The 24807-nt window shown below is 38.3% G+C and overlaps 1 protein-coding gene across 1 annotated transcript in view; it reads left to right on the top strand.

Moving 5' to 3' along the window:
• Window positions 1–24807, top strand: part of cubn (cubilin (intrinsic factor-cobalamin receptor)) — a 78156-nt gene that overhangs the window by 3435 nt on the left and 49914 nt on the right. Inside the window, exons 3-20 of the mRNA XM_061094226.1 lie at window positions 379–474; window positions 958–996; window positions 1081–1182; window positions 2786–2889; window positions 3417–3543; window positions 4239–4407; window positions 9725–9856; window positions 10401–10496; window positions 12487–12611; window positions 13237–13429; window positions 14398–14516; window positions 15476–15710; window positions 17303–17484; window positions 17878–18040; window positions 18895–19085; window positions 20759–20915; window positions 21610–21785; window positions 23489–23654. Of these exons, the coding sequence (XP_060950209.1) occupies window positions 379–474; window positions 958–996; window positions 1081–1182; window positions 2786–2889; window positions 3417–3543; window positions 4239–4407; window positions 9725–9856; window positions 10401–10496; window positions 12487–12611; window positions 13237–13429; window positions 14398–14516; window positions 15476–15710; window positions 17303–17484; window positions 17878–18040; window positions 18895–19085; window positions 20759–20915; window positions 21610–21785; window positions 23489–23654 (2572 nt within the window). The remainder of the gene's footprint in view (window positions 1–378; window positions 475–957; window positions 997–1080; window positions 1183–2785; window positions 2890–3416; window positions 3544–4238; window positions 4408–9724; window positions 9857–10400; window positions 10497–12486; window positions 12612–13236; window positions 13430–14397; window positions 14517–15475; window positions 15711–17302; window positions 17485–17877; window positions 18041–18894; window positions 19086–20758; window positions 20916–21609; window positions 21786–23488; window positions 23655–24807) is intronic.

Here is a 24807-nt window from a genome sequence, read left to right as displayed (position 1 = left end):
AGGGAGAGGGAGCACCATTACATTTTCCTCTCGCGCACCCCCTAGAGGCAGCTTGCGCACACACCCCACTTTGGGAATCCCTGCACTTAATGAAAGCAATTGGATGTTAATTATTGAGACAGCTGACAGGCTTTTTGGCACAGTAATGATTGTCGCAAACTTTTCAGAGAGGATGGGATAGTAAACCTAGACAGGAAGAGTCAAAAGACCTCAGCGAGCCATTCTGTGCATTCTGTCAGCACTTGTCGTGTTACACCATCAATAGATGTATTGTATGTTATGCTTTTGGCACATGCCTCACATTATGCTCTTGCACACTGATGATGTGACTGGGAATTTCCGTGGCTGCACTAATTTCTGTGAATGCTTTGATTTCAGATCAAAACTAACAAAGAGGACATTGATAACATTAAGTCTCATGGAGGTGGAGTTCCCCCTGATATCACCAACAAACTACACCACCTCAATACTACGGTAGGACATTAAAAGCTATATGTATGTATGTATGTATGTATGTATGTATGTATGTATGTATGTATGTATGTATGTATGTATGTATGTATGTATGTATGTATGTATGTATGTATGTATGTATGTATGTATGTATGTATGTATGTATGTATGTATGTATGTATGTATGTATGTATGTATGTATGTATGTATGTATGTATGTATGTATGTATGTATGTATGTATGTATGTATGTATGTATGTATGTATGTATGTATGTATGTATGTATGTATGTATGTATGTATGTATGCATGTATATATGTATGCCCCCTCCATTTCTTTAAGTGTGGATTTTATTGATGGAGTCAAACAAATCTTTATGTGTTCATAATAAAAGCTTTTACAAATGTATCTGTCCAAATAAACGTTTCTTAATATTTTGAAAACAGTATATATGTTGACAATGCATTAAAACTCATTTTCAGTGCTTCTTTCCATGCTTTCCAGGTGGCCACACTTGAGAACAAAGTAACTGCACTTGAATCGGTGAGACATTTTGGAACTCTTTGTGGTAATGGCTTGAACTGTACCACATATGTTTCACGTTTTCTCTTCTCTTTTCTCACCCAGGCAGTGCAGAGGGTGTCTTGCAACAGTAATCCCTGTCAAAATGGAGGGTCATGTTTGAATCTTTTCAACTCATACCACTGTTTGTGTCCTGAAAACTGGGCAGTGAGTTCCATCCTGTTTTGCTACATTATGGGGCTGGTTATTTAAATTGGCTCTCTTTTTGTAGTTTGATTGATTTAACATTTAGAATAATGTTTATTGTAAAAAAAAAAAAAAAAAAAAAGATTTCAACATTAAAACCATGATTAAATTCATCCAGATTATTGTACAGTAATTACAAAAATTATTTACAGCAAAACGAACTAAGGGAAAGAAGAAAAATCAATGGATGGAGCACAAAGCAAATAAAACACTTCCTTCCATCAATCACACATCAACTATAATAACACACAACATTATGGAATCTTTCTGAGGTGTACAGAGGGAGTCTTCTGCTTGGCCAAACACCCTGGATCAAAACTGTGGTGAAGCATCCAGCCTATGATTAGAGGAAGATTCAGTCCCTGCAGATGATGATCTAGAACCAGAGTACCTTCAACCTAGAGCACGGATATGAGTATAAATTGAACCTGTAATTCTTTTTACCTTTAAAATTATAGTTTTACTCTTCTAATTTTACAGGGCAGGCTGAGGCTTAAATAACCAATTTTAAATGTAAAAGGTCAACAGATCCGCTGAAATTGTGAGAACAGAGTGATCATGAATTCATAATTATTAGCAAAGCTGCTCTACTCTCCATTAAACCAAAACAATATATAATAAAGACTTGTAACATATTTTAAACTGTATTCCAGGGTAATCAAATAAAATCAAACTCTAGGCCCTATGATACAAGGCACTGTACGTGGCCCTGTCCCCTGTATCATCAGCAAACATTTTTCCAATTTATTCCAAGTTCAGTCTTCAGTTTTTTCTGGTTTTGTATCGAGCATGTATAAGAAAATATGTGCAATATAAACATATAACTTATTTTAGTTAATTTCAATCATAACTGAAGTACTTTTCATTTATTGCCTACTTTTCCTAGAGAACATGTAGTTCACATCTTGGAGAAAAGCAAGACACATTATATGGTCAGCCATCCTGCCTCAGAATTGTTCTTTCTTTATCCATACATTAATCCTTAGACATTTAACAATGATAGAGTTAACAGTGAAGTTTGAGAGCTTTTATAAATTGTTAGCATTTAGGAGGGAAAACCAGCAATAAATAGGCAATAAATATTAGCACATACTGTTACACTCTTCACAATACACATAAACATCACAATAAGGACACAGGTCAGTTCTTGGAAACTGGCATTAATTGCTTCGGCATATCCTGTCTCTCTTTCTGTTAAATCCTCATCATCGTTACACCATCATACCTTCATCACACCGCCATGATAGCTATATCTTTAGAATGAACACGGTACAAAATATATCAAAACATTATGCAACAAATGGTATACTTAACCCACTGTCTGTGTTTCTCTCTCTCTCTCTCTCTCTCTCTCTCTCTCTCTCTCTCTCTCTCTCTCTCTCTCTCTCTCTCTCTCTCTCTCTCTCTCTCTCTCTCTCTCTCTCTCTCTCTCTCTCTCTCTCTCTCTCTCTCTCTCTCTCTCTCTCTCTCTCTCTCTCTCTCTCTCTCTCTCTCTCTCTCTCTCTCTCTCTCTCTCTCTCTCTCTCTCTCTCTCTCCCCTTCACTTTGTGTGTATGTGTATCAGGGTCCTAACTGTGCAACAGATCTGAATGAATGTCAAATGCATTCAGGGACATTTCAGGGTTGTCAGAATGGAGCAACCTGTGTCAACACCGCTGGCTCTTTTACGTATGTATTAAGCTTTTTATTATACTCTAATTTCATTTTAAAATGTATTGTATGTTGTTGGAATTACGAAACATAGTTGTGGACTCTTAAGACAGGTGGCTACTTTCGTACAAGCAACACTTTTCCGACGGAGGGGTGGGTGAAGTGTTCACAAAACACTTTTGGAGTTTCAGGGGTAAACAGTGTAGCAGCCGAAAGTGGATGGGCAAATGGGGAAATTTCAAAAAAATTTGGTGAAAGTGAAACTCTAGCAGAACAGCAGGAAAATCACAAGTATGGGATAATTTATATTGTTTTAAATCGATTTTCTTCTGGCCCAATCTGCTTGCGGTGAGTGGATACAAATTTTGGGGCGCGTCACGTCGCTTCCGGGTCCACAAACACACAAACTTCACTAGGATGATTTTACATTCAACTTCTGCCAATAGATCCCTTTCACCTTTATCTTACACTCTGAACTTTTAATAAATTACTGCTGGCTAAAGCAACAATTATTGAAATTGAATGATATTTCTGTGTCTTTGCAGTTGTAACTGTTCTCCAGAGTGGTCTGGGGTTCTATGCTCTGTGCGTTATGATGATTGCAGAAATGCAGGCCAGGACTTATGTGAGCGTGGCATATGTATTGATGCAGACCGGATTATAGCTGGACAGGTAACTAGACATTGTACTAGTTAACCTTAACATTTAAAAACAACTATAAAAAAAACCACTGTACGAGTTGAACAGAGTTCACAGTATTAGGTTTAAATAATACTGAAGGTGGTTTGTGTTATCTCGCTACAATAATTTCCACTGCAAAAATATGAAACAAATAAAACTCAGTAGACTTGCTGACTCAGAATAATGCTATTACAATTGTAAATGAATGCTGGGCTGTAAGGGTATAAGATAAATAACTACCAGATTTCCTATCAGCAGAGGTCAACAGAGAAGATATACTGTTCACTGTTTATAGGACTTGGAATATTTTGGATATTGGAATGGAGCTGTTTTTTTTACCATGGACGATGGAGACATGATATTGAGGTTTCCATCGTCCATGGTTACGAGTACTAACTAGCAAACTCAACAGTATTTCTGTAATTAATTGATTTTAGTCTAGTAGTGTTTTACAGAAAACAAGTGTTTTAAAATGAACTTAACTTTTGATACACCTTCTTAGTTTGTGATGCCGATTGGGCAATATCAGTCTGCAAAAGTCTCACATATCATTGGAAAAACATTCATCGCAAAAAATGTATCTTTAGCCATTTGGACATTAGTTCTCATATTGTTATGATTCTACTGTAGATAGATTGATTTTGATTGACTTTTCTCACTGTGACTGTTTTATCCTAAATAAACAGCCTAGATACCAGTGCATCTGTGAAAGTGGCTGGGAAGCTCCAGCTGGGAACCCAGCCTGTGTAGCTGATGTTAATGAGTGTAACCTGCCCATCAAGCCTTGCTCCACCAACCCAGCAGTTAACTGCTACAACACTCAAGGCTCCTTCTACTGCGGATCCTGTCCTGCTGGTAATATGCAATAACACCACTCACTCTATTCTCTAATTTAAACAGGCCACTGTGTGAAATTCAGGGGTTGGTTAACTATAAATTGTGATTAAGCTAATGTCTTAAGACAGTTTGGGGAAATCTGGAAAATCTGGATAGAGCAGGAGCAATTAAGGACTACACCTACTAATTAGGTGTGCGGTCACTATTAGACATATTTAATATTAACATTTATTTGAAAGCTAATTATATTACCATCTTTGACTAAGCCTTTGTCTCTACAATTGAAATATATCAGTTGCACAAGAAGTGTAAAAGAGTTTAAAATAATTGGGCAACATGTTATGAAGATCAACTGACTGGGCAAAAATAATCAGAAAGTAGCCATTGTGCTAATATTTTGAATTTACAACTAGGCACACTTTTTGTTGAACTTGTCATGTTGCATAAATCATTCTCTGAAACATCACATTACTTTTTTGTTTTGGGATATTTAGTTTTTACCAGCCTGTAACTGTCTTTTCTTCAGTTCATTTTTGGTAGGTGAAAAAAATGTTTTACACTGCTAGAATAGGTACTATTAATGGCATTACAAGAAAACAAAAAAACAGTTAAAGTTTTTCCTCCTTAGTCACCAGTGAAAATGTCCTTCAGTTTCCTGAGGTAGGTTTTTGAGACAGGTGTCTTTCCTTTCTGACTCTGCCTCCATCCTTCATGTTTTCTTTTCAGTCTAATTAAGCTCCATGTCTGTTTTATTCTACTGAAAATTATGATTGCAGTCAAAAATATCTCCTTTCCCCAATTTTTTTTTACATCAGTGAGGTCAAGGAAAATTAAAAGGTACCAACTGTACTTACATGCAGCTATTTTAAAAACAACTTTATCTATGATATATGGTACACTCCATACATTGTCTATACTGCGGGTGAGTTTTGTATGCTTGTCTGCCCACTGAGAGACATGGATGATATATTCTACCAAGTGGACAAATCAAAGCTGCTGCAGGCTGTGTCATTACTGGGACACATCAGTGTTTGTTCGCTTTGTAGTTGGCATGATTGCACAAAAACTACTGAACAGATTTCCACGAAATGGGAGATGAACCAAGGAATAACCCATTAAAATCTTGTGGACCCAGGATTATTTTTTTTACTTTCTTTGACATTGCAATATAGGGCATTAGCCTTGGCTGACGTATGGACTCTCTAAGTGCCCTTCTGGTTTCAATTTATGTTTCAATGTTTAACAGTTGAATGTGTAGGATTTACCGGTACCTAGAGAGGAAGTTGCATATTGCAACTCCTATTGCCTTTCACTCCCCTTCCAAGAGGCTATTAGAATTGAAAGTGGCATTCAAACAGACTTGTTGCCAGTAATCGGCCGGAGCAGCATTGGCCTACCAACATTACTCACTTGCCCAGCCAGTCAACTCTGACAAACACATAAACCACCATCTGCTGATCTACCTAATTAGAGAACTAATGAGAAATTAAATGAAATGAAATAAACTATGATAATTTCTGTGTTTTTTCTGCATATTTTAAAACTGTAAATGGTTTTACACAACAGGATGGTCCAGAACAAACAGGAGAAAAACACTACCTCACCACTGAAGTGGCTGCAAATTTTACTCTCCAGCTGATATTTACCCTCTTCTTGTGATTTTACTGGGATTTACTTTAACTGGAAGTATGTTTTAACAGTGCATCACACTTTGACACAGAACAATTGATAGAGAGGCAATTCTTTAACATATAACATGTATGTGGAATGAAAGTGCTCAGGATCCTGTGGGTTTGTTCCAGTTCACTTAGTTCCTTAATTGTAAGTAAGAAGGCAGCTGATCATGGATTATGATTACAACTAGATTGCTTAGATATACAATATGCCCACTCACAGGGCTGGACTGGGAGAACAAAACGGCCCGGGCATTTTTTGGCTCAGACCGGCCCACATAATTAGCCGAGCACATCTGCCATTAAATTGACGTAACTTATGTCTTCTAAATGTCTTAAAGTAGCTCATATTAAAAGTACTTAAGTATCAAAAGTATCTGGTGTTGAAATGTACTTAAGTATCAAAAGTACAAGAACTAAAATTAAAAATGCAAAGTGCTTTTTATAGTAGGTCTATACAGACACAAAACAACCCAAAATGTTTCTCCTCAAGATTTATCTCAACTGACTGAAAAATTACAACAACAATATGCATATAATGTATAATTTTACCAATTTTGAACCCTAGATGCTGAGGTTGAAATAGTAATGGACCAGTGCCTCTGAACTTCTAATTAACTATAAACAAGTGCCTCTTGTGTCTGCCCAAGAACATTAATAAACCACAGTATAACCACTATACTATAGGCACACAAAATAAGACACTATCTCTTATCCTATTCTAGAGGAAGTAAAAGTCGTAACAAGATTTCTGAAGGTGAACCTGCGGAGCGCTGCACCCCCCCCCCCCCCCCCCCCAACGGCAAACACGCCACCGGACCTGCACATCTCAGGAGGGAGGGGGCAGCGAGTGAGAGAGAGAGAGAGAGAGAGAGGGGGGGGGGGGGGTGCGCCGTGGGTAGAGGCGTGCGACGCCAACCTCCGCTGCTCAAGTAACGAGCCAGTTTGGAGAATGTATTGAAAATTGAAAATGCGCGCTCACATGTCTGCCTCCACTCGCTCATCATTGTCGAGTCCTCCTCGCTCGTCTCCCGGCGCACCTGCTGCTGCTGGGCTGGTGAACCCGGCACCACATAGGTCCGTCAGTTTGGCACATTTAGCAGCCTCCACCTCCAGAGACTTCAGCTTTTTTTCCCGATGCTTCTCAGCGCCACCCGGGCGTTTTTTTACTCTTATTATCCATTAAGTTAAGTTTCTGTCTCAGCATCAGCCAGTCCCGCGACTCCCCCCCGCCAATGCCATGAGGTCCCGCCCCCCCCCGCCCCCGGTTTGTATTGTGATTGACAGCACTGTCAGGGCTCTCTGAGCCTGTCAGCCCATGATTGATTGACAATGACAAACAATAGACCAATAATATGTGTCGATGCTGGCAACACACTGCTAGCCCTCTGTAGCCAATTGGCCGGCCCAATTGGAGGGAATTTAGAGAGGAAGAAGAGAAAAAAAACAAAACAACAACATAGCGGACCAGACCGGCCCACATTGGGTCAACGGCCCACCGGGATTATGCCCGGTATGCCAGATGGCCAGTCCACCCCTGCCCACTCACGTATACCATTATCGGCAATACCTCAATCATTGCAATTGTCAGATATACATTATTGTCAGTCGTTATGTTAAAACAGGCAGGTTACCCCCTCCAACAGTTGTGTAGAGGGAAACTCTAGTGACTCCAATGACCGTAGGGTGTGGACTACAACTTGCAGGTATCAACAGCAATTCACACCTTGACCAAGGACCCCAATGACCCACAACTGGGGAGGGCAGCGATCTGCCGGTTGAACATAACAAATCTCAACACAGGTACAAACCCCCAGAGATTAAGTACCTGAAAATTCATATTAGTCAGTAAGAACTGAAGAAGCCTTTTGATTGAGTTTGGGTAATCTGGGATTTGTTCTGCAATTTTGAGTTCTGTGACTTATCTGTTTTACACATTAGATCAACATATTATACCTGTCTGTAATCCTAGAGATGTTTTCTAACCACACCTGAAGACAGAATGGAGATATCCAGAGGAAACATGATACAGCTTTTAGTGTTCTTTGTGTTAAAAAAGAAAATTCTGCCTGACTTTGATAACCTGGGACAGGTTACTTTGTAATCAGGGACAACTGTATTATGCTTTAAAAAAACGTAATGACCTTGCTTTATGAAGACCAAGCTCAATATTACCAATTTTCAAAAAAGCAGTATGGAAAAAGGACAGAGAACTGAATAACAAAAAGATTATTATTCATAAAATGTAATCAATTCATATTAACAAAGAAACTTTGACATTTATTTAAAACATTCTATTAAAGGTGTGTCACATAAAAAAAATCTATTAAATTTCTATCAACAGCCAACTACAATAACAAATTATTCATTCGATAATTCACTATTGTATTGGGGCTACTCTGGGAACAAACAGTACTTGCAGGTGAGAGACCATCATCATCGATCAGCCCATTGTCTTCTCCACATGTTTAGTGAAACCAGAGGCTGCAGACCACAGGACAGAGTGTGCTTTTTGGATCAGCTAACTGATTATGTGTTAGTTTGTGAACCAGATCAGTTTAAACAGGCAGGGACAGACTGTACTTACCGTTGACTGAATATGATATATAACATCTCTTTTGTTTCAGGAAGTCCCTAAATGCAGATCTCCCCCATTAAGAGAATTTAAATAACTGTCCAAGATTACTCAAAGCATGCTGTCCCACATTATTAATCATGTTTGATAAAGTGGGACAACTATTCATGTAAATAAAAATGTTTAAACTCATAAACTAAATATATGTTTATAATAACATTTAAAACAACTCAATGCATATTTTGTTGCTTGTATACATAACAAGCATAATTTAATACGATTAGGAGCATTGTCCACTTTATGACGGATTTATATCTTTAACATGAATGTTGATCCAAATACTACGTCATTGACCTTGTCATGCAATTCCAAGGGGTGGGCCTCTGATTCCACCGCCCCCTTCTTTGATATCAACACCATGACGTTATGTGATTGCCTCACCTTTCTTGTAGCCAAATAACAGGTTTCCACTTTATCAAAATCAATTTCTAATGAATGTATTTTGTATGTTAGTCAGCTAAACCCTACTCAGCCCAAACCATTACATATTTTTCTGATTCTGAATATTATTTATTTTAAAAATTACACCTTACCTCTCTTCTCTCACCATAAATGCTCCTTAAATATTTTTTGGATTTCCATTGAGAGATGTCTTTCCTCCTCACTTCTCACCTTATTACCATCATTATTATCCTTTCATTCATAACCTTTCTTTGGTCTGTCCATGAAGCAGTTATCCAACACTGTGATATTATTGCAAAATGCCCTCCATGTATTTACAATTTAGCAGTGCCCATTCCAGGTAATGACTTTCTGTGTTTTCTTCCACGCAGACTCAGAGACATGTGATCTGTTAAATTAATATACAAATTGTTTTTTTGGAAATCTTTAGGAGACGATAGCTACCCAGATATTGTGTGAGTCCTTGTTTTTGAGATCTTTACAACCGATGTCCAGCACAAAGTTGTCATGCCAATTAAGCACCATAGTCAAACATAAGAAATATGCCAGATTAGAATATGATTTATGGTCTCATGTGTAGCCTGAACAAGTTTTTTTTTAATTTTTTACTATTAATTTTTCTTAGGCTGGCAAGGCAATGGTTACAGCTGTCAGGATTTGGATGAATGTTTGACCAATAATGCCGGCTGCTCCACCACTCCGATGGTGCAATGCCTGAACACTATGGGATCCTTCCACTGTGGTTCCTGCCCTCAAGGTGAGAGGGGCAGAAAACAAGACAATGAATACCACTACAATTCTATGAACTCTGGAAAACCGTAGTGCAGTAATACCTGGATATCCATCATGTGCATGCATAGAGGTTTACATATTAAATCAGCTTGGGTTCACAGGGCGCAATAAACTCAACACACCACATCCCACAGTGATTAATGCAATTTCATTACTTGACTAGACAATATTAAATAAATAAAATACATATAAGTAAATCACTACAACGAGGCCTTGGTGCAATCAAATCTGAAATTGTGTCAAAGTGCCAACAACCATCTCCACACTCAGCTGACGGTGAGAGAGGATTCACTGCCATGAACCACGGTTAATGTTAAAAAATTGCTGGTCTCTAATTTCACCAAGTTCATGATTGTGTCTTTTGGTCACAAAGTCCTCTGTATACAGATGATGGATATTTGAACACAATACAACAAGTGAAGTTTTCAGAAAGAGTGTTACGAGAATTAATTGACCTAATGTGGTAGCCAGTTTATTGTATAACTTCTGATGATCACCTTTAAATGCAGGTTACGAGGGGGATGGGAGAACATGCACCCAGACCAGTATCTGTGCCACCAACAATGGAGGATGTTACCCATTAGCTACATGCTCCTCCAACCCAGGTAAAACGAAGATTGTATGTCCACCATCAAGAGGAATATTGAAAATATTACTTGAGATTTTTTTTGTGGCAAACCTGCCTTTATGTCTCCCATGGTGTAAAGTGTGTATATATATATATATATATATATATGGGTTTTTTTCATTTTCTATTCTGCCCTAGTTCCATAATATGTCTTTTTGATAGTATTATTTTCCATAACCTCTTTCTACTTATTCTGCTGCAAATTCCTAAACTGATATTATATAAATTGTTATGCAATTTAAATTAGTATGACTTAAATGATAAAAAGTACAATAACCATCAGACACCAAAAACCCAAATGAATGTTCACTCCCATTATGCTAGACCTATATAAACTAAACCCCAACATTTTTTTTCACCAATGCTGACAGAGCCATCAATAAAATTACTTTCAATATGTATATATATTTATGTTATAAGGATGTTCGTCTGTGTTTAATTATTGTTTGTATAATAGAATTTTAACTTTACCTTCAAAAGATATCAAAATATTTTGAGATTTAAAAACACATTCTCATGTTAGTAGACCGATACATTTTAACATACGAACAACAATTCTTCAGAAAATATGAAATTTCATGCCAAAATATTCTTGTTGACCCATATCTGACAGAGTTGTCAGATATGGGTCAACTTGTCATGTTAGCTCTCAATTACCTTGACTCAAACAATTGCAGCAATAAAACAATCCATCAATCAAATTTTATTTTTGTAGCCCGTATTCACAAATCACAGTTTGTCTCATTGGGCTTTAACAAGGTTTGACATTCTCTGCCCTAACCTTCAACAAGAGTAAGGAAAAACTACTAAAAAAACACTTTTAACAAGGTAAAAAGAACGAGAAACCTCAGAGAGAGCCTAATGTGAGGGATCCCTCTCCCAGGACAGTCACATTATTTACAGCAATTGTTAGAATAAACAATTTGTAGCATACTGGAAGGTAACAAACAGATAAAAAAAAGAATAGGTTATTTAAAAAAAATTTATTCACACTTAAGTGTGCATTTCATTTTGACTAAGGATTCCTTTGACCTCAGAATTTTGTATGTCAGACCAAATTGGTAATAATGTTCAGCAGCCGGTAGGCAATGCTTCCAATTCTTTATGCTTTTCCTCTGTTCTCTTTCAGTCAAATCCTGTATTTGCTTTATTTTTCCTTCACTAACTCTTTGCCTCCATCTCTGTCTATCCTTTCTTTTAATTCTGGCTGCGTACTGGTTTTCTTTCTCCACTTTTTTGACCCTCTCATTTTCTTCTTCTACATTCCTCCAGTGACAGATGTGGCCTAGCAATGTTATACCAAACATGTGTTTAGTCCCATGTCTCAAGAATCAGTGAAAAAGAGGGGTGAAAATAAAACTTTGCTTCAAGCAATAGCTATTACACAAAACTGCTGAACAGATTACAATGAAACTTGGTGGAAGGATGTGGTAAGAGACTGAGATATATTAATGAGTGCAATTTGTTGCCTATCCAAATGAAGATTTGAATCAATTGAATTTAAGTGTTTTTTCATAAGAGTACTGTGCAGCCTTAGCAGAGGTAGCCTATTCGCAATCCAAGTGCCCTTCTAGTACTCTGAAGACATGACCTTTAGGTAAAATCTGGAAAATTGGCTTCAGAGATATCTGTAGTTTGCCTTTCACACATGCACACAATGCAGCGGAGGGTTTTCTGCACAGACAAGAGCATCAATCCATGTGTGTGTTTATATATTAATAAATGTCTACCCACCCTCCCGGCCCAATAATATTGTGTGTAAACTAAGTTGTCTATTCAGGATTGATCAGTATTGCACAAATTCATTAGCTCTACTTTGTTGAAGGAGATTTCATTTAACCCTGTTGCCAGATAGTAGTGTCAGTGGGGTTTTTTGTTAATAATTTTTTTACACAAGTGAGATTTAAGAATGATTGTTGCAGTGACCATGTATTCTTCTTCTTACCCAACCCTCCCACATCCACCAGGTTCAAGCTTCCCGATATGTAACTGTCCTTCAGGCTACACAGGCAATGGTTATGGACCAACAGGTTGCACCCAGACCAGCAACATCTGTCAGACCAACAACCCTTGTGTCAATGGACAGTGTGTGGTGAGTGTTTGAGTCTATTTATGTCTGTTCAGTCGGTGTTTGTTATTGGCCATAATGTCTTTATCTACAATGATCATGTTAATTGATAAGGCAACAATTAATTTAGCCTATGTTGTGTTTATCCGGGAATATAGAAGATACCTTATTTTTTCAATTGTCAATGAGCAACTGCACTAAGTGACTTTCACAATTTTGTTTTGATTCCCACAAACATCGTCCTGCTACCAGGGAGATTTCGAGCAGTTTTTTCTCTTCTTGGATAAAGTGAAGCCTTGTACAAGCCATGAATAAAACCTGTCAATTTGTTACTTAAGAATTTGTGAGGCAGACTATCCAGTAAATTATCATAAAAAACAGAAGCTAACAGAACTGAGGCCTAACTTGGTAAGACCAAGAAGAGTTACATCATTGTCTATCACACTCATACAAAATTATGGTTGTAATACACAGTTGTTTATCAACTGACAAGGAAGAATTTTTACACAAACATTTAAAAAGCATTTCTTTATGGTTTGAAGGAGACTTGGCTTAATTTTGTGTCAAAGATATTCTCCAAAATTTGAAAATGCTAAATCAGAGCCCTTAAATTCAAGAATGTCGGACTAATTTACTGTTGTTGTCACAGGCCACCACCTCGGCTCCTGGCTACATCTGCATTTGCAACTCAGGCTGGCAAGGAGCTAACTGTGACCAGAACATCAATGAATGCTCAAGCAATCCCTGTCAAAACGGAGGAACCTGCACTGATGGCACGAATGGATTCACATGCACTTGCACTGCCCAATGGACTGGCCCAATCTGCCAGACCTCACAGCAAGGTATTGGCAGGACAAAAATATCCTGTATGCAGGGGCCGGGAAAATGAAATAATGGTTGGGTGTTGAAGAGGTGGAGGGAAGAAGTTGGGAGGGATGGGTTGAAATTAGGTGGGGGAAAAGCAAGGTTAAATAAATACAAAGGGAGAAAGAAGTGAAGGGACTAGAGGGGCTGGTCAACAGATTTGGGGACTGTGATTAGGGACTGGGGACATTATTCTTAAATATTTTATCACCCATGTCATGACAGAATATGAGCTGTATTCAGTTATTCGTCTTCAATGCTTATATTCATAGTAGATGATTCAGGAGCCAATGTGGATTTTCGAAATGTTTTGCTGTTAATGTGAAACTGTTTCATATTGACATGATAGCGGTATCCTTCTATGCGATAAAATGCTTCACAAAAATATAATCTCTGCTTTATATAAAAAGGCCCACACGCATATGCACCTACACTAATGCCAGGATATGTGCTTCACAAGCTCTGTGCCTACAAGAACATGCCATCAGCTTCCTTTGGTCCATTCTGAGGAACATGAAGACCCACACTCTGCCAGTGCCATAAAGATTCACTTTAGGTTCCAAAAAATGCAGAAGGCTGACTCAAAGGCAGTTTTACGTGGAGGAGGAGAAGAACAAGTAAAGAGTCTCTGAATTCACTGGGATAACGGAGGGTGAGGGAGAGAGCAGGGCAGGCGATGAGATGATATTCGAAAAAGGTAAAGAAGCTGAACATGGCAGAGCAGAGACAGAGAGACAGAGCAGGATTTCTGGTTCATTTTAAGTGTTTTTAGAATTCACAACTATAGTCAAAGCTATATGATACATAATATGAGATACAACATTGTGATGTTCAATATATATGGTGAACACAAGTGATTTTTATTATGAAAATGTTGTGTTTGTGAATTTATTCTTTGTGCACTCTCTGCACTCTTATTTCTTCTAACTTGTTCTGTGTGTTCCAGAGTGTGGAGGATACCTGACTGGCCCTGCAGGCTCCTTCAGTTATCCCAACACTCCAGGTCATGATGAATACGATCACCAAGTCAATTGTGCCTGGGTGATCCGCACTGACCCAGATCAGGTCCGTTGTTTTCTTTCTTACTATGCAGAAATGCCTTTGCCTGTTATACGTTTATTTTGTCTCTCGACAGTTAGTGTACACTTGGCTTTTTTGAGCTCCTTAGATAAAAAAATACTCACCAGTAGCACTTCTCTTAATGAAAAAAATTAGTCTTCCTTCAGTCTCACTATGTATCTCTCTACAATCATAGGGCCATAAATTATGGTCTAGAAGACAACCTCATGATATTGTGAGCATTGCTGAGATCACATTACCTTTATCGATAGCTGGAGGTATCTCATCTAGTAGGGAGCAAGATTACCAACCCATTGGACACCTTTTCCTGATCATCAGATGATACTGGGCTTTTAAGTTGTTCTTTAACATCTCTGTGGTCGCATTTATAAAACAGTGCGTAGGATTCATACTAAAAGTGTTGTTGTGCACACAAGCCGAAAAAAGGGCTACAGCATTTGATAGAAAGAGAGAGACCAACAACTGAAAAACAAATAGAAAACAAACTTCTCCGGATGAAAACCGGTTGCATACACATAGAACATCCCGACAAGAAATCAAGATAGCTTTGGGTCATAAGGGTTGATGCTGGAGTTGATGTGCTGTAGGCTAAACAAACACACGTGAACTCTGCAGCAACTTTATATGATAAAGTGTATCTTAGGTCACTACCTCATATCTGCATTACTTATTACACATTGTTCACAGTTTGTGCACTTCCTGTCAAGTTTGTTTGTAAAGATCCAAGCTCTTGCCTGGGAAAGAATGCTTTTTTCAGACCCCATTTTGTGCTTACGCAATGGTTATAAATGAGGCCCCTAGACAGGTGGTGAATAGGCGCTTGTGATTTCATTTGCTGAAAATGTCTGCTCTAATACCAGAACAACAAAGAAATAATAATTCCTAGCGTGTGATAATTTTCCAAGTATGACAGAGATGCTTATTCTGTGTGCTCTCATTTTTAGATTCTGCGCATTACCTTTCCTTTCTTTCATCTGGAGAGCAGTGCCAACTGCATCTTTGACTTCCTTCAGATTCATGATGGGGACAGTGCTTCTGCTTACATAATTGGCAAATACTGTGGCCAAAATAATCCCCAGGAGGTCTACAGTTCCCACAATTCCTTGTATTTCTGGTTTCGCTCTGACCACTCTGTCAGTGCTGGTGGCTTCACAATTACTTGGCAGTCTCATGAACCAGGTAAGGTTGTACCAATTGTTTTGGGTTGATTAATAAGTAATCCTTAAGATTGAATGGGATTTGACTGATAGACACATGAAAGAATTATCGAATTTATAAATTACTTTTTTCTTCTCCTATATGACTTACAAGTCCCATGCATGCATGCATGCAAACATCTTCAGGAAATATTCAGACAGTGTTTTGTCTACTTTGTGTTGTAGATTTCATTTTAAATTGGTACATTCACCTACATTTAGACTTCACTCACTCACTCATAATGATAAAGTTAAATCATGGTTTAAGAAAGTTTGAAAGTTTAGAAAACATATTCAATCAAATCACTTACATTTTATTTGTACAGCCCATATCGGCATTCCAAATTTGTTTCATAGAGCTTAAACAAATATTACATCCTCTGTCTGTAACCTACAGCAAGAGTAAGGAAGAACTACCAAAAGAAAATCCAGAGTAACATGGTAAACATGGTATGTTAGCAGTAGCAGAGCACATGAACAAAAAAACAATACAACAACATTGATGAGAAAAGTTAGCGTCTAATGTAAATGGAGAGCTTCAGCAATGTGTAAGATATTCATACAAGAGAATGTCTGATAGAGATGAATGGAGCAGTAGTGATCAGCTGCCACCATGATCCACCATCACTAACCACAATCACGATCCACCACTACAATCAGCTGCCACCACGATTAGTGTTATTACATTTTTGTACTTAAGGAGGATAATTTAAAATTCTATTTTAAAGTTAAGAGGAAGCCAGTGTAGCGAAGCTAATATTGTTGAAATGTGATCCCTTTCCCAGTTCTTGTCAGTGAATATGCTGCAGCATTTTGGACAAGATGCAGAGTCTTTAAAGACTTACCGGTGGATCCTGATAATAAGGGATAACAGTAATAAAGTCTGCATATTACAAAGGTGCGGACACATTTTTCAGCATCTTTTTGTGAGAGGACATGTTAAGAATGTGAAAGAATTCAGTCCTAGAAATAAGTTTTAAATCCGACTCATAGAAGAACTCAGGATTCAAGACAACTCCTAGATTCCTGATGGTTTTACTGGAAACAAGGCCAATGCCATCCAGAGTTGCTACATTTTTTGATAATGCATTTCTGAGGTTTCTAGGGTCAAGTGAAAAGGTTATACAGGTTTTTATGTCATTGAAACATTTTAGTTAATTGACTACTCTGTTCTGGTTTTATTAATAAGTATAACTTGATCTCATCCGCATAGCAGTGAAAATTGTTTACTGATAATTTTTCCTAATGGAAAGTATTAAAATTAGTTCAGGAGATTTGAGGTGGATTTAATAGGTTGTACATTTCAGCATTTTGTTCCAGATAGAGATGTGATTTTGGGAGAAACAGAATCTCAGATTTGGACCAGTTTACGTGGCCAAAGACGTGATCAAGTTATAGAACAACAAGATTAATCAACTGTGCTGTTAAGGCTTTGGAGGAATAGAGCAATGTGTCTCTGCCAGTCATGGCTCAGGAGCGTACTATTGAAAAACTCTAATAGTGTTGAAACCTGCCAAGGTTTTTCAAGAATTAAATGTGAAATAATTGTTCCCTGAAATATCATTGTCATCTTAGTGTGTGGAAGTGAACTAACTTCTCCCTATGGCAACCTTAACTCACCTGGTTACCCTGGAAACTACCCACCGAGCCGGGACTGCTATTGGACGGTGATAGTGGAGCCCAATAAGCTAATTACTTTTGCTTTTGGGACTCTCAGTCTGGAACATCACCCTGACTGCAACTATGACTTCTTAGAGGTGAGAAAGACTACCATACCGCAATATTTTTTTATTTCAAACAAATCAATCATTAAAATCACCAAGAATAAAATAGATTACAGTTGTTCAAGTTTTTACCATATTTCCTCACCAAATACAACAATTACTTTACAAAATATCTATATCTATGGGAAGTTGGCTTAGTACTGCGTACTGAAACGCTGTCACTGTTGTTTTGTATGACTGCTAGTTCTATTATGTCAGGCTTGTGCACTGTGGTCTACCCAATCCTCAATCCAATCAAATGGCCCCAGTCCGTACAAAAAGCATAGTGTAGGCTACATCTACAACTTCTTGCAGATGTTCTATTTATTGTCTTATTGTTATTATTGTCTATATTATTTACTGTCTTATTGTGGTTAAACATTATAGATCCGGGACGGTCTACTACCTGAAGACCCAGTTTTGGGGAAATATTGCAGTACTGCATCACCTCCACCCCTGCAGACAACCGGTCCAGCTGCATGGATCCACTTCCACTCCGACTTCAGTGTCTCTGACAGAGGATTCCACATCACATACACAACATCGCCAAGTAAGAAAGCGTGCATCCTAAATATGACAATGCATTTCTAAAATAATATTTTTGAATATTTGTATGAAATATTACTTTCTTCAGCTCATAGGTGAAATGGCTGGCTATCGCCTCAACTAGATACATTGTCAGCTATACAGCCAGCTTGGCATTCAATTTCCCTGCATTACATCCTTCAAGGAACAGGCATTTGATTTGGTAGGATTCAACAAAGGAAAATATGTAGTCTTTTAAGTAATTTTTTTTGTAAATACTAAATGATTAGTAGAGAAAAGATCACCGATGTAAACCAATGTGAACAGGTGCTTAAATTGGGTACATGCAGTGTTAAATACCACTTACACATTCACTAATACTTTAACATCACGCACTAACACATCCATATGGAGGTGATAAAAAAGTAAATTCAATCCAATTGAATACAACATTAAAAAAAAAAAAAAGTTCGCACAAATTGAAAAAATCTTAGCAACTATGGAGAGAAAAACTCCCCTTCACAGGAAGTAAAATCTAGCAGATTCAGACTCAATGTGGGGTGTCATATGCTTCGACTGGCTGGGTAAATGGAGAAAAAATGGGGTAAATGAGAGCGGAGGGTGGAAAAGAGAGAGAGAGAGAGAGAGAGAGAGAGGGAGAGAACAGTTGTGTTACCATCATATATAAGCTCTGTCAAACTGGTAATTATAAAAAAATCAGCCCACGTCTGTGTCCATTTATAACCTCCAAAAATTATCTTTCTTTATCTTTAAATACTCAACTTAAAGTAGCAGGACGCTTTTCTGAGCATAGATGTCCTGCCTTATGTAGTGAGCTGCACAAGTAATAGAACTGCTTATCATGGTGTGTGTTTTTAGGTGACCCCGGATGTGGTGGTACCTTCACCGACAGTGAGGGCATCATCATCTCCCCCAACTGGCCAAACGACTATGCCCATAACCGCCAGTGTATCTATTTGATAAGGTTGCCACTTGGTGAGAGGGTGGCCCTCAACTTCACTCACATGAACCTGGAGAGTCACAGTGGATGTGCTTTTGACTATGTGGAGGTATGCTATGTTTTGGAGTTAAAATCAAGTTAAAAATGTACATTCAGATAGACAACTATTTTGCTTTATCACAGGGGAAACCTCTGTAAACAACCGTTCTTTTTGATTCATCACTTTACTTAAAACTCTTACTTAAACTGTTTAACCCAAAGTTAAGCAGAGTCGGTTTAACCACTACTCCAGAGCAGACTAATAGTCAGAATAAGTGTATGTTACTGTAGTGAACCCAGAAAGAAGTAAATCACCTTTGTAGAACTATATACCCACAGTAAAACCTGAATTTACCTCAATTCAGTATGTGATACATTATAGAGAAGGGGATTTTGGTGACGATTAGTGCCATCTGCATGTTTTATGTTACACAATTTAATTCGAGAAGTTTAGTTGGAAATGATTAAGAATTTAAAACATGTTTAGACAAGCTAAAAGAAAAGCCAGAAATAACATGCATTGAGGAGACGTGGTTAAAACCAAGATTAAATGTTTTAATTTAACTCAATTTGTCTACCTGCCATTACGCTACAAACTGTTTATTCTAACCAATGCAATACTCGTATTTCTCCATTACACGAGGCATCTATTGCACTTCTGTCCATCCTGGGAGAGGGATCCCTGACATGTGGCTCTCTCTGAGGTTTCCACGTTCTTTTTCCCCCGTTAAATTTTTTTTTTTTTTTGTTGAGTGTTAAGGGCAGAGGATGACACACCTTGTTAAGCCCTCAAATTGTGATTTGTGAATATGGGCTATACAAATACAATTTGATTGATTGGTTGAAGTCAGGGGCGTTTCTAGGATTGAAAGAAAGGGGGGGCTTAGCCCCTAAGGATGCTGAATGTTTGCGCGTGCAGCGTGCGCCAATTTTTTGGGCTCATTTGGGGCTGCGGATATCCATTGTTTCAGACAGTTCATAGATTGGTTCAATCAGAAAAAGTGTGATTTTTCTCTGTATCTTTGCTTGCATTCATTCAGTATAAGATAACAGAAGAGACAGAATTTCAGGGTCATTGTGAAATTTGACAACACAAATATGAACTTTTCTCAAATAGAGAGAAATAATTTTCCTGCTTGTAAAGGAAAGACGGATATACTAGTTTTCACATTCTGTAACTACCTGTACTTACAATTTCCCTGGTTGAAGTTATTATCAGGATAATATGGATAAGGTTGGCATACTGGTGGTTTGGGTAGGGAATTTTAATGCAAACAATGAAAGCATTGTTTGCAGAGTGATAGAAATGGATGATTTGGATGATTTTATAGATTACACCCTAGTTGTATTTAATGGTGGTTGATCAACAAGGTTCAAAACAAGCGGAGCAATGTCATCCTCTGTTGATATAACAACACGTCAGTAAACACATGTAAATTATTCACATTTAGTGTTTCTAGTTTGATCTTACTTCTTTCCTGAATTAGCCAACTCAGCTCAGCGTGTAGCCTTGAGTTATGTTGTATGGAAGCTGTGGTAACCTAGCTGCTGATATGAGACGATCCGACATGATCTACCAGTTTAGCTGGCTACAATAGAATGCAAAGTGCATTATCTGTATAGCCTTCAACCTTTTTTCATATCTGGTCTCAAATGCACAGGCCAGGCAACAGCCATGTTTCATTGATATTGAGTAAAGTCTACCCCCTAACAATCCTTCTCCTTCATCCCTTTTCTTCTTAGGTTCGTGATGGCAGGATGGAGACTGATCCTCTGATAGGGAGGTACTGTGGGAGCTCCCTGCCGGCTCCAATGGTCTCATCGTCCAACTTTCTGTGGATTCGCTTCAGGTCTGACAGTTCAGTCAGCCGAGCTGGTTTCAGGGCTGTCTATACCGTTGGTGAGATTTCACACATTGATACACCTGATAGGACATTATGTTTATGTGTTATTTGCTCTGTGATGCATGTTTTTTTGTAATATATTTTACTTTGTCTAAAATTAAGCCTTCATTAATGTTTTGGTTTCTCATGTTTTGTTCAACAATGAATGGGAAATAAAATTCAAAAACTAATATCAAAGGACCCCAAATTTCCTTAAGGTTAATCATAAGCACGAGAGTACTTCAATGACTCTGCATCATAGTTCTTTACTTTTGTAAATTGGCATAACATCTGACAATGCCACAGAAAACTCATAAGTTGCTACACCCAAAGCATGCAATGTATTACGCTGACATTAGAAAATATATAAAATGCATCAAGAGGATCAGCTGTAAACACAAATGTAACAACAAAACATTTCTGACATATTAACAGAGAAGTTCAAACTGGAATTAATTTTTACTTAGAATTAGATGCAAAATGCAAAGAACTGTATTTTGATGATGTCGGGGCACGAGCAAATATGTGCACCCAGCACACTAAAATCAGGAGTATATTCACCATTCACTGTTTATTTCTGTAGTGAACACTTGACTGGAAACAGGAAGAGCACAAGTAAATCACAATAAAGGAGATATCAAAGGCCCAGGCACTGATTTGAATCCACACAGTTTAAGCTTTGTCTATTCCATGAATCCTCCCTCTCCCCAGCTTGTGGTGGTACTTTGTCTGGGACTGGGCAGATACGCTCTCCATACCACCCCAATGCCTATCCCCACAACAAGGTCTGTGAGTGGGTCATCAACCAGGCAGAGGGCTATGTGGTCACCCTCAACTTCCTGTCATTTGACATTGAGGGAGGGACTTGTCGTCTTGACTTCGTTGAGGTAAATACATCCTAAACAAATCATACTATCTGTTGGAAATGCAATTTTTTCTTTCAAATAACAAATAATGTCCACACCCTTGTTCTCCTTCCCTTTATTATGTTTATGATTATTGATGATGTGGTGTTTTCAAATGGTGGTAATTGTTATGATGAAAATAGTAAAAAAGACGTTGCTATCTATGAGAGGCCCTATGAGAAATAATTCATACTTACTATATTCTCTCTCTCACACACACTGCTATATACTGATACATACACCATCCTACTGTCTCACACACACTACTATAATCTCATACAAGCACCATCATACACTCACATGCCTGCCACTATAGTCCTACACACAGTACTATACCCTCTGTGTGAGAGTATGATGAGAAAGGAAGTTAGTTTGACCAATCAGGAAGGACTAAGGTCGCAAATATTAACCCGACTGGCTTACAGTCTTGAATACAAAGCCTGCACTCAGGGAACTGCGCAGCAAGGCTTCTGTGGCTGAACCACGGCTGTACAAGTCAGACACTCTAATCGCAGAATGTAAAGCAAGCCGATCCATGGTCGTTACGTGGCACTACTGCTTCCAGTGAGACCCAAGGGTCATGGAGCTCCAGAGGAAGTGCCCCTGGTCCTCTCTGATAACTAACACCTGATTAACCAGGTCTGTATAACTAATATATATAATATTCCTCCTCGGCCGCATTTAACGAGGTCCCTGAAGAGGGACCTCTCAAGTGTGAAGTGCTGAAGGTCTCTGTGGATCCACCATTTCTGACATTGTTTAAATGATCGGAGAGTTTTAAATATTCGTAAGGAGGCGTAGTGCTGCTACCGGTCCCCCATCTTTCCTTGTAGAGTTAGAGGGCATTCTCTCTCACACACACTACTATTCTCATTCACATATATCATTTTCAGTATGATGGTAAATAAAAGAGGGTATGATTGTGAATGTAATAGAGTATAGTTGTGTTTGTACAAACACAACTAGAGCATAGTGGTGTACGTATGTGTGAGATAATGGTGTTAAGTGTATGAAGTATGAATTATCTTGCATAGTATAGTGTGTGAGAAAGTATGGTGATGCATGTAAGAGAATATAGTAGTGTTTGTATACTGGTGTATGTCTGTGATTATGATGCTGTGTGTGAAATAAAGTATGAATTATTTCTCATTGAGCCTCTCATAGCTATTGTTGCTGTAATCATGCAGGAAACATAGTGTACACAACCACAATGCAGAAACAGCCATACTGCAATGTCCTTGTCATTTGTCATTATATATTAACCAGTGATGGAAAAAAAGTACATTTGCTACAAGTACTTTACTTGAGCACTCATGTATAAATAACCCAGGGCAAATTAATGAATAAACAAAAACAGTAATTTATTAACAATGAACTGAAAAAAAATTCTTAAAAGGGAAAGCAACACTGACTGGCAGCAATAACTATTGAACTCAAAACGACAACCTGAAACAAACGAAATGGTCACGCTGCCAGCACCAGCACACACGACTTAAGCAGAGGAGCTCCCACAACACACACAGCTTGCATGCTAGCACTTGGAATGGCCCACTGGGGCTGGCCGTCTGCTTCAGAAAACACAACACGGCATGTTACAGTTCTACACATATTTTCTAGATTGATGGATGGACATAAAACTGTACAGAATATCAGTTGTAATGATGCTTTGTTATTCTCTTTTCCAGGTGAGAGACGGTCCCACATCTAGCTCTCCTCTGCTGGGGACATTCTGTGGTGTTGAGATTCCCCCCAGGCTCCAGTCATCTCAAAGATCTATGTATATCAAATTCAAGACTGACTCGTCCGTCAGCAACCATGGCTTTGAAGCAGCCTATAGCTCTGGCTTGCAGGGTGAGAGTAATATCAACCTTTTTCAACAAATTCAGACTGACTGCCCTAGGTTAGAAAAAAATATTTGTGTATCAGCATAGAATATCGTTATTTGTAAAATATCAGTTTTTACAGTACCAAACTGGCATGAGTCTTCTACTGTTTGGCTTTTAAAATGACATCTTAGCATATCAGGGAGAAGCAAAAATTAAGAGGGAGAAGGAAATCAAATTGTTATTTTGCATCTGCATGGATATCATACTTTTTTCGTCTTAACCACATGTTCTCAACACTACAAGTCACATTCACACAGTGCTTCTAAAAATAGTGCTTCTCTATCACAGTTATCAAGGGGAATTTTGGTACTCGATAAGAACACACTTGCTTACCCAGACAGTGCCAAGACCACAACAACTGCTTGCTTGTCTTTGCGAAGCTCCATGACTCTGGTTCAAGTTAAAACCTCATTCTTCAAGCTTTCATTAGGCTTTACCTCGCCGAAGCCTGGTAGGTCTCTGTAGTTGCTAACCATCCTCTGCGACCAATGTTATGCAATAAGAAGACAAACTTTTAAAGTTCAGCATCTGTTTTATTTGTGAACACTGCTTTGTTCACAACACAATTGTGTATGACATCCATTTTTCAGGGGATATGTATGTTTTCTTCTGTTTATCTTTAAATTTTTTCCGCATTCTATTCCATTCCAATTTTGAGTAGCAAGTTGCAACTGGAACTCTCGCTCAAGTCGGAGGAACCTCACCAAGCCCAACTTCGAAATCCAACATGGCTGTACTGTGTATCAACAGGAGTGAAGGAGTGTGTTATTATGAACTGATTTTGCTAACAATGGGTGGCTGGCTAACATAAACGTAGCTCCTATGCAACTGGAACACTATCAACTCAGGTTATTCGGATTTGATGTCCTTCCGTGTGCAAAGCTCCAGAATGTAATGTAAGGCAGCAAAAATTGACAGAACCAATCATTGGCGGGGTGCTGGTCATAAATGGAGTCGGGTGCTGTCAGTTTGTGGGTTTGAACTGATATTGGAGTTTCTCACAGTACTGTTCTGCAGGCTTCATCCCTTACCACCCTGCCAATTTTGTAGTTTGACTCTTTAAAACTGCCCCTGTCCCCACTCCTAAATGCGTTTTTCTTCTCCAACCTTAACTGTCT

This window comes from Limanda limanda, chromosome 20, assembly GCF_963576545.1.
Source record: "Limanda limanda chromosome 20, fLimLim1.1, whole genome shotgun sequence".
Lineage (NCBI taxonomy): Eukaryota > Metazoa > Chordata > Actinopteri > Pleuronectiformes > Pleuronectidae > Limanda > Limanda limanda.
This window is presented reverse-complemented; position numbering and strand designations above follow the sequence as displayed.